The 10816-nt window shown below is 50.0% G+C and overlaps 1 protein-coding gene across 1 annotated transcript in view; it reads left to right on the forward strand.

Moving 5' to 3' along the window:
- The window catches only part of ACBD6 (acyl-CoA binding domain containing 6), an 80938-nt gene extending 72785 nt beyond the window's left edge, over window positions 1-8153 (forward strand). Inside the window, exons 7-8 of the mRNA XM_014874788.2 lie at window positions 3602-3632; window positions 7564-8153. Coding sequence (XP_014730274.1) covers window positions 3602-3632; window positions 7564-7718 — 186 coding nt within the window. The 3' untranslated portion in view covers window positions 7719-8153. The remainder of the gene's footprint in view (window positions 1-3601; window positions 3633-7563) is intronic.
- The last annotated feature ends 2663 nt before the right edge of the window (window positions 8154-10816 follow it).

Here is a 10816-nt window from a genome sequence, read left to right on the forward strand (position 1 = left end):
GGTTAAGCAGGGAACAGGAATTCCAAAGGAATGAACATGGGATGGCAACCGATATAATCCTATCACTTATAAGACAGAATTCACGTGCAGCAGCCATAGTACCACTTAGCAGATAAGACACTTGGTCCATCTGCGCTCGGTCCATCTTCTCCCATTTCTCTTGCTTAAATTTCTCAGGAGCAGAACAAAATCCTGTTATCCAATAAGTTATCCACTGGTAGTTGGATTTTCATTGAGTGACATCTGTCACAGACCGTGCATGTAGGAAGTACCAGTGATTTTGTAGCATCTTTGTTTTGATGGGTTTGATAGACATGGACATTTGGGTTTTCATGTCCCAGAAAGGCCATGCAGTTCAGCTGTCACTCTGACATGGCCAGATGTGCCAGGGGCTGTAGGAGCTACCAGGGATGGCATATGGCATTAGGAAGCAAGAGGAAATCTTGGCATCGGATCTGTTGTTGGTCAGTAACGTGTCTGGAACTGAGCACTCCTGCATTTGGGTGTGTCACAGTCCTTCTTTCCTCCCTGATCATTTTCTGTCTGCTTGTGTGGGTTCTGCCATTTCCACGAGCTCCTCATTTTTACAGATAGAGTTTTGCTAATAGGGCTCTGGGACAAGGGCCTAGCAGTGCCTTGCAAGCCTTTAGAGAAGGTGTATTGTTGCTTTGAGCCTGGCTTTTCCCCTCTTCTGTGCCGAAGTTCACTGAATCAGAGCGGGTTTCCTCCTTTTTAACCCGTGAGAGTGACATTCTCCCAGCTGATACAGAGGCATGGAAGGGCATTTCTCAGAGACATCCTGGCTCAGTGTTGGCCCAGAGCTGCCTATCTCCTCTTCCCCACTCACCAAACATCGGCTTCCTTACTCAGCACCTTCTCTTTGGTCCATGCGCTGAGAGGATCCATCTGATCACTGCCGACATCTCCATGTTCCTCCCGGCTGCAGAGGATGTGCTCCAGATGCACTGGCTGGTGCCAGTGGGGTGAGGACAGAGGCTTGTACCTGCCCATTCATTGTTTAGGATCATCCATCCCGACACAGACACATCTTGGGAGAAGGACCTTAAGGTGCTCAAGAGGCCGCTGCTTTCTGTTGCACATCAGGAAATAGCCCTTGCATCAAGGCCAGGACAATTCATCTTCACTCATCTTCTGCACATCGTGTTTGATTGCAAAACAGACACTTCCAGTGCCTGGCAGGCAGTATTTGTTTCACATAATTCCCACAAAGGGAGCTGTAATCCTGACTTTCACAGCCCATCTTTGATTAGTCTCCAGGTGTGACCATTTAGCTCCAAAGGCTCGGCATTGCTGTACCTGGGGCAGCTGGGTACATCAGGCTACAATTAGCCATGGTGCTCCAAAAAGCCAAATCAAAGAGGGATTGAGATCAGCAGCTTCCCGAGGGCTTTCAAGGCCTTTAGTGAGTGACCACACTTGAGCTTTTTCCATTTACCTGGATTAAAATTTGTCACAGAGGAAATAGAAGTGAACAGCACGGCATCTGAGAAGTGTAACAAATAGTATTTGGCCATTGGGCAGGCTCAAAGCTGAGGGAAAATCCGCAGCATCAATAAAGTGCAAACCATGTTTGCATAACATTGGATTAATAGTTCGTTTTAAAAACCACACTGGGATTAAAGAGACGCATTTCCTATGCCAGGACCTGCGCTCCCTCCTTAGCCCAGCAGATGCCAGGAAGTACATCTAAGAGAAATAAAAAACCTTGTTATCCCCAGCCAGCTGCTGAAACAGCAGTGCTTTCTGCAGGCCTTTGGAAGAGGAGCAAATATCTGTAGGATTCCTGGAGCAGTCGTATGTGTTTTAATAGGGAGTTCTGCAGCAGAGCAGTGGGAAGGGATTTCTGCTGCATGGCTCCAGTCCCATTCACCTGTGGGTTTTGTTGGCTGCAGTCTTGGAGGTGGTGATGCAGAGGGGAGCTGGATTCCCATCCCCCAGCCCACACATTTGACATCCTGCCTTTCCAATAACTCATTCAGAGCACTCCCACCTGTCCTTCCCCAGCCCTGCTCCATATTTTGCTGAAGTCAGTGCTGGCCCTGTCACTCCTCCAAGAAGGCACGTGCTTAAGGAGAGCTCAGGGGCACTGGCTCACATTGGTTACCTTATTAGTGTGGAATAATCAATGGATGCTGTCTGTGATTCCCTCAGTTCTTTGGTTTGTGGTACCATCTAATGACACCCATTTGCATTACGCTCCTCAGAGTTTGGGCAGAAATAGGCTCCTGAAATGAGGCATCTTCAAACGCTGTTTTGAATGAGAAAAATGGGACGTAGTAGCACATGGAAAGAAAAATCTGATCCTCCCACCCTTTCCTTGGAAGAGACATGAAATGGATATTTAGGCAGCAAATGCCTGTTTCATATGGATTTTTATCCCTGTTGTTGCCGTGGTTGTCGTGTTGGTGCAGTGTCCCGGAGCAAAGCATGTCATCTCCCACCCCAAAACACAGGTCGTTCCTAATTCCTCAGCTCAACAGGCTTAATATCAAACAGAATAACACACTGGGAAACCTGAAGACTTCCCAGCTATGAGTGGAATTTCTACCTGTTGTCCTGTTCTTTTCTCTTTCACCTGCTCCAAAATCTACAGCAAACTGTAGAATTTGCACCTTAATCCCCAAGATGATGGTAATTTAAAACTTAAGTCACCACAGACAGATGCAAATAAATTAAGGAGGCAAAGAACTGAATTAGAGGCTAATCCTGGTTGGGGTAGTGAAAGCAAAGGGGCCAGTAATTCTTTCCTTCTGTTATTTCACCTGTTCTGGTGGCAGGATGAGGCTGTGTTGGGGTGAGGTGCCTGGGTTTGCAGTGCTGGATGTAAGGCATCAAGTGTGACAGAGCCCTGTAGAGGGGACACACTTCCCAAAGCATTGCAGCTGATGCAGTGGCTTAAGTGTTAGCTGGAATAGGAAGCTGTGTGCCAACACCAACAATCATGCAGTTTGCTTTGCCCTTGTGCTGCAGGTGTTTCCACAAGGATGTTTGGCAACTTGCTTTCATCTCTGAGCACTGTGCCCTTTTCTGACTTGACAGAACTTAAGCTGGGTATTGGGGTAGACCTAAATTCTGAAGGCAGGCACCTAAGATTTATTCAGGTGGAAGGAACTGTTTTTTTTCCCCCCGTGTGCTCCCATGTGCTGAAGAGTGCAGTGCACTGAGCTATGTGATTATCCCAGTGCTTTACCCTTCTCTCAAGTAGTTGGCCAAAGCTGGGTTTGCACTGAAGCATCTTGCACTAAAGCATCAGGAGTGGTAAGAATCCCAGAGTGAGGCCGTAGGACTGAAATCCTTCATTTTTATGGGCTGGAAGTGATAACAGTATGAACTGAATTATACTCACGTCATGACGTGATCCACGCACTCTTATGGGTGGATAGATATTGATTATCCATCAATAGGGAGTGATGGTGGATGATGATTCAGATCCCAGCTGTCAGGTAACTGGGTGTCCTGGCTGTTTGTCTGGTCAATTAAAACGTTGCTGTGATTCAGCCTATTTATTTAAAACTGGGATTTATTTGTATTAGACAATGTTACCTACACTTCTAAAATCAAATCTCTTTTTCTTTTTCAGGATGGGGAAGGCCAGACTGCACTCCATTATGGTAAGCTGCCTCTAAGCTTGGCTGTTCCTTTTTAGCAGCATGTATTTGCAGCTAGAGTAAATGCTCTATACACAGAAAGCAAATTTCAGGAGAAAAATGAGCAAGAAGGCTGGATTTGGTTAACCAGTGGCTACCTCCATTAGCAAATCCCAGCATGGAAGGAGTAGGAGCCTTGGGAGAAGATTGCTGCCCTTCCTTCATTCTCCTCTGTAAATGTCACCTTAAAGCCTTCCTTTCCCCCCAGTTAATGATGCAGAGTTTCCCTGTACACTCTGTTTCTCCAGGATGGTGGTGTGCCACCTGCAGACCCAGGAGTGGCTCTGGTTAGGGGATGCCAAATCCTTTGGCCTTCAGGGAGGGTCTGTGCCATTTTTAACATGTTACACAGGTCAGGGGAAGGGGACAAACAAGGTGGCCTCCACCATCATGTGTCCTGGTGACAAACCTGTTCGATCACAGCTGAGAGAGCAGCAGCTTCTCTGCTACCAAAATCAGCAGAGGCAAGTCACAGTTGGTGTCCCTCCTACAATTACTGGCTAATTAGATACGTGATTTAATTGAAAGATTGTTCTATCTCCAAATGAGAAAAGTAGAGACTGAAGTGACGCGTACGGTGCTGATGTGCAGGGAATAGGAAAAAAGTATCCATTTAATCTGGATCATAATCTTTTCCCCAAAATTAAGACATAGCCAGTTATTATCTTGTACTCTCTCTTGATGCCTGTCACTCTAATTAAGAGCATGCTTGTCATTCTGAAGTGTTTGTGTCTTTCTCTCTCTTCTTGATCCCTCCACAAGGACATTAGCAGGATGACAAAATTGCTTTGCAGACATCAGTCCAAAGCACAGCATTTGGATCTGGAGCTAAACTCCCGGATTCCAGGGCCCCTGAACGGAGACTGTAGTTACAATAATGTGTGATTTCTCCCTGTGGGATCCTTCTTGTAGGATACTCAGTTTTTCAAATTCCTATCACTGTGACTGGAATGGAGAATCTGTTGCTTAGTGCAGCGTTGTCCACAGATGGACAGCACTTAAAATGCCACATTGCCTCTTTCTCTTCCTAAGACATTCCAAAGTCTGGGCTTTCTCTCTCCTGGAAGATGCATTCCCAGCTCCAGGACTGAGGAGTGCACAGTAGATTATAATAGGTTGTGCAAAAGCATAGCACACGTGTAAGTTATCCAAGAGCACTTGCTTCAAGCAAGCCCAGTATGTGAAAGGAAAAGGTGGAATTTAAACCTTAGTTTAAATTCCATGCAGGTGGGTCCCTCTGGCTGGGGACTGAGGTAGTTTGTTCAACACAGGTAAACATAACTGATATAATGAACATTATTTCAGAAATGGTTTCTCTGATCCACTCTTCCAGCTCAGGTGTTTCAATTATGAGTTTCCCAGGATTTTCTTCCCAAATGTTTGTTAAGTGTTGAAATTTTTTCTTCCCCTTGAGTATTATCCTCTCTCTCCTCCCCGTATATCATCTTTGGGAGGCCTCTCTGGGTTGCTGGCACACAGGGCTGGTGTTCCCATGGGTGCCTGGCTGTTCCTGGTGGCCAACACTGCCCCCGAGGACATCCTCATTCCCTTTCTGGCTGATCTGCCCATAGGTCACCCCGAGCTTGGAAACAGGTTCTTAAATGGGTGGCTGGGTTTGATTCAAGTGGCTGTTGGCCTGAAACTGGAACTCGGTGTCACCTCCCAGTCCCGTTTTGGTCAGTGCTTCACAGCCCAGGCATTAATTACAGCGGAGAGGCAGAACTCCTAATGGAGGCCGTCTGAGCAGAGCAGTGCCTTCACAAGGCCTTCCCTTTTGTTGGAGGCTGTTCACGGAGTTCAGGGAAGGGTTAAATCCCATCAGCAAGGCAGCCTCTGCTTTTAGGGTGTCTGCATCCCTTTTTATGAGCCGGCGTGGCCTGACAGCTGTCCTTGTGGTGACAGCTCTCCTGATTACAGCCGGTGTCAAACCCAGCATCCTGCTGGGGGTTATAAATCCTGGCTCCTTCCGATCGGCGCTGACCCCGGCTTTAATCGGGGGTTAAGTGGAGGCCAGCGCAGTGCAGGGCCCCGCTGGGACTGGCGGCCGGAGCCCTGCTCCGAGCCCATGAACGGCTGAGCAGCCCCTTCTCCTCGGCTGCTCTCCATCCACCCACCCACTGGGAATACTGAAATCATTGCTGCTGCCTCTCCCAGAGGAAATCAAGGCTTCTCTGAGCAGTGGTGGCCACGTGGCCGTGGAGTGGGCAGGCTCTGTATCCTCCTGGGCGCTTCGGCTTCCCTGCAAAGCACCATCTGTTCAGCTCTGTCTGCGCCGTGGCAGGGCAGTGGGAGGGGACGCTGCAGGGAAAATAAATAATAAAAAAAAATTCATCATCTGAACCCTGAGGATTAATGGAGTCGGGAGGCGAACTGCGCTGAATGGAAATTCATCTTCACCCGTGCCAGTGTCAGGGCTGCCGCTCTGGCCCTTGACAAATCGAGGGTCCCAGGGTGTGATAAATCCAGCAGCTGTGCTTGTCCCTAGGGATGTCCCCAGCCTGCTCAAGGACACGGCACTGGACGAGTAAGCCACCTTTCCCTGTGGGGACCAGCTCCCCATCCCCAGAAGCTGCCACTGTACCTTTCTTGGCACCTCTGGAAGTCTATTTTCTGCAGAGGGTTGTGCCCCCCTTCAGCTCAGCCTTGCCCACACCCCCACCTGCTTCCTCACCTGTTTCCTCTTTTTGACCCCTTTTTAATCTTTTCAATATAAACTCAAATCATACATTGAATTTATTTTAATGAGACATTACTGCTTATCCTTTTGGATCAGTAGAAGACTGCAGGAGTAATGCAAAAGACACTCTCATTACTAAAAGAGTCAGTCAGTTGCTTTGTAAAAATGCCCAAAATATGATTCAAACCAATTGCTACCAATGCAAGAGAAAGCTGCCAGCTTCAAGGCCTTGTAAGGCAGCTTTGGGCTTCACAAGGGTCTGAGTTGCACAGACTGAAGGGAAAATCCGGGGTCTGGGACTTCTGCGTATGTCAGCCAAGTCCAGCTCTTCAGTGTTAAGAGTTTTCCTGATTTTCCTGGTTCTATTTTTTTAGCATTCTTAGGTAAGACATCCTAAGACAGAGAAGAGCTCAGGTCAAACTTGACTCCATCTTGGCAGAGAAAATGAGGGATGCAAAAAGCAGTTGCTAGTAGAGGTGTGAGGAATAGAATGTGTGCCATTAACACCTATCCCAGGACACGGGCAGAGTTGCCTGGAGCTGGTGCTCGAGGACGTGGTGGCCAGCAGCTATAAACCGTCTGAATTTTATGCAGAGGGAAGTGATGGACAAAAGTCAGGAGCAAGGCAGTACTGAAGATGTCATGCCTGGGATGTGCTGCCTGCTTCCTGGGAGATTCAGGAGGCAGATGAGGAGTAAGGGCTTATAGATCCATTATAGATGGTGAAATGTGTTACAGGTTCTGGGTACAAAAGCAGACAGGGAATGCCTTCCCAGATGGCACTCTGGGGGTCCCTGCAGTGCTGCAGTAGCACTCTGGGGCCCTTGCCAGGGTCGGTCTCCAGTCCTGCATGTGAAGGAGCCTTAGTCAAGCTGTGCCCAGGCTCCCTCTGTCCCCTAGGTGATGCCCTGCAGATCCCTTGACCCCTCTGGCTGGACTGCGGGCTCTGGGTGCTGGTTGCACCTGTGGCATCCCCTCAGGACTTCTGGCTTTGCATTGCTCTCACTCTGTGTTTTCTCCTTCCTTTGCACTATGAAATCCAAAGCAATACATTGCATCCTGAGCACTGCCCCAGCCATGCTGTGCTGCGCCGCGCCAGGTGCTGAGCCGGCATTTCCTGCCTCCGGCACACCCAGCTACAGCCACCGCTCCAAAAACGCCCATCGCCGCCTCCTCGGGCCAGCATCCCCACACTAACCCTTCCCTTTCTCCCCACAGCTGCCACCTGCGAGTTTTTGGACATCGTGGAGCTGCTGCTGCAGTCGGGAGCTGACCCCAGGCTGCGGGACCAGGAGGGCTGCCTTCCCGAGGAGGTGACAGACTCCAAAGCCATCACTTCGGCTCTGCAGCAGCACGGCACCGGCGAGCCCTGACCCCCCGGGGGGACAGAGATGCTCTGCAATGGCACCCTTTCCCCCCCTCCCCACTGCCCTCCCCAGACACCTCGGGGGTTCGAGGGGACCTTTTAAAGCACAGCGTCTGGCTGGGCTCTCCAGCACGAGGGCCAAACGCATGCCCTGAGCAGGATGGCATCAGAGTTTGGCATGCTCTGACGTTTATCAGTATTTGAGGGGGGAGGGAGAGGGGAGAGGGCCTGGAGGAGGCCCCAAGTATTATTTTAATGTATCAAACACGAGTACTGTATGGGCTGTCTCACCAGAGCAGCGTGGGCTGACCTGGCTCCTCTGTGGGGATGCAGGGCCGGGTGAGATGCTCATCTCTCCCGTTCAGATTGAATTTTGGTTCGCATTTTTTTTTTCCCTGGGTCCAAACAAATGATATAAATAAAAGCACAGTGTTGGGATCAAGCCTCGGTGTGTTTGTTTGGGTTTTTGTGTTTTGGGGGTTTTTTTTGCAGGGAATGACTTGTAGCCATAAGAATGGGAGGCAGCTCAGTGCAGCCATATCCCTTGGGAAGTTCTGCTGGAGCTCTTGTCCTGGGGGAAGAGAGCTACAAAGACAGCAGGGTCATACAGGTGTCAGTCTGTCCCTCTGGTTCTCACACAGCACATGTTGCTAATCAGCCTCTCCAAGCTGACAGGACTTTTACCACTTTGCTGAACTGAATGGCTTTAAACCCCACCTCCCTTAGCTCCAGGGCCTCCTGCTGTGTGTCCATCCATGGAATGGCTCCTTCAGGGCTGAGGTCTGGTAAGAGCTGAGCACAGATAAACCTGCACCTACCCTGTCACCCCTCTGGGTCTGTCTCAGACACTTCATGATCTTCTCAGCTGGCCAAATACCCAGAAAGGGGGAAAATTGTGCCATGCCTGAGTGCTGGAGTGATCATGGGCTTTAGTGCTTCCTCATTAGCATCCCAACTGGGCCCAGGGAGCTGCCAGGGGTGGGTTTGTGCTATGGGATTGCTCCCAGCTGGGAGGGAAGCTGCTGCATTGGGTGAGTGTGTGGCAAGAGGAAACCATGGCTTCCCTGCGGGATATTGCCATGAGTTTGCTTTTCCCAGACAAGATTTACAGCCTGGGGAGAGCAGAGGAAATCTCCATGGCTGTGACAGGAAGCTGCTTGCCATCGGGTTCTGCAGCACGTCCAGCCTCAGAAAAATAAATGGGAACATTCCCTTGGCTAAGGACTGGCTGGGCAGCAGGCACACGTGGGTTTTGGCCCCTCACAGTGTCTGTGGCTCCTGCCAGCATTTGCTGACGCTGACAAAGTCGCTGTCCTGGCTCCAGCAGCCACCACACCACACACGGCACAGGCCAGGTTCCATGGAGAGGACAAAGTGGCTTGGGCAGGTTTTCTATTTTCTAATTTTCTATTAACTTAGTATTAAGCAAAAACCATGGTTTCTGCTCCCCTTGCCCCCGCCCAGGGCAGCTGCAGGCTGGCTCATCACAGTGCCAGCACTTTTGCATCCAGATGCAGATGAAGCAAAGATGCCAACCCCAGTACTGGGGTCACACTGACACACTGACTTTGTGAGGGAGACACGGTGGCACCAAGGCTGGGGACAAGCAAGGCCACCCCTGAGCAGGGCCATAATGCACAGCCACTGCCTGGCTTGATGGACACGCTGGGTAATAAAAAATCTCTGTTAAAGCTGGGATGAAAAGCAGCAGCCGCGGTGCCGGTGCTTTCAGAGAGCACATTTGGGGCCGAGTGCTCAGCCCTGGAGATGTTTATAGCACTTTAGGTCTGTTTGCGAGGTTGGAGCCTTTCCAAAAAAAAAAGAAAGTGGGGGGGTGGGGGGCGGGGAGGAGAGAAAGACATATATTATTGTTTATAATCTGCTTTATTCAGCCAAACCTTTCCCCAGCAGCCTTGCGGATTGCTGTTAAATCCCTTGGTGCCTTTAACTACCGATACAGAAAGTGGTTAATGTGCATTCACCCTAAGCTTGGCATCTACTCCAGGAAATCACTTTAATTGAGAAGCATTAAATGTTAAAATGATTAAAATATAGAAAGCCAACACACCGGTGCCCATGGAGGGGCTTGGACCCCCCCGCCCCTCCTGCCTGGCATGGCCCTTACATCTCACCTGTCCCTGCCAAACATTGTGGTGGCACAGCCAGGCACCCACTGTCACTGCTGCATGGTGGCAGGAAAGCTGTGCCACCTTGGGGTGCCATGTGGCAGCCATGGAGATTCCCACCCCAAAGCTCTCCGTGCCAGCAAAAAGCCAGGGCACGATGACCAGTGTCACTTGTTCCATCACCCAGGGATGTCAGTTCCACATCCAGACATGACCCCGGCAATCCTGACCCCAAACAGCCGATGGTGCCGCAGCAAGGATGCCAGTGGTGACCACTGCCCTCCCACTGAGGAAGAAAATCTCAAAGACAGGCGCTGCTAAAGAGCATCCCGAGTTTATTTGCCATCGCTTTCCCTCGTGGCAGAGGGGGTGACTGTACACATCTCATGCCAACACACCAGAGGCAGGGTACAAAAGCAACGCCCTGGGCCCAAATCCAGGGGCAATTTGGGGGATCATTTCTCCCCAAGACATGACAATAAATAAGGTTTTATTCTTTAAAATTTTTTATTATTATTATTATTATTATTATTATTATTTTGGTGGGTTTTATTTTTTTTTCCTTTTTATTCCCCCAGGAAACAAGACTCTCACTTTCTGGAACTGTACAAAATTTACACAGCGAGGGGAGGAGGCATTTGGCCTTGTTGAAGGGGGATGGAGAGCAGCAGGCACAGCTCTCTCCTGTCCCCCTCCCCACCAGTGCCAGCAAGGCCAGGAGCTTGGCACGAAGCAGCACCCAAGGCTGGGGAGGGGGGAGGCACATGGATGCAGCTGGGGCAGATCCTGCAGCACCAAGGCACCCAGCTAGTGGGGCAAGAAAGGACAAGGACAGACCAGTGATGTGCTTTCTCGTGTGGCTTTTTTTTTTCCATTTTTATTCTTTTCTTCCCTCTACTTCTGGAGCCTCTATACCTCTGGATCCGCCCCCTGCCCTCCATGAAGGGCAGCCCGGGATCATCAGCATCACCCCAGAGGC

Source organism: Sturnus vulgaris, chromosome 9 (genome assembly GCF_052056855.1).
Source record: "Sturnus vulgaris isolate bStuVul1 chromosome 9, bStuVul1.hap1, whole genome shotgun sequence".
NCBI lineage: Eukaryota > Metazoa > Chordata > Aves > Passeriformes > Sturnidae > Sturnus > Sturnus vulgaris.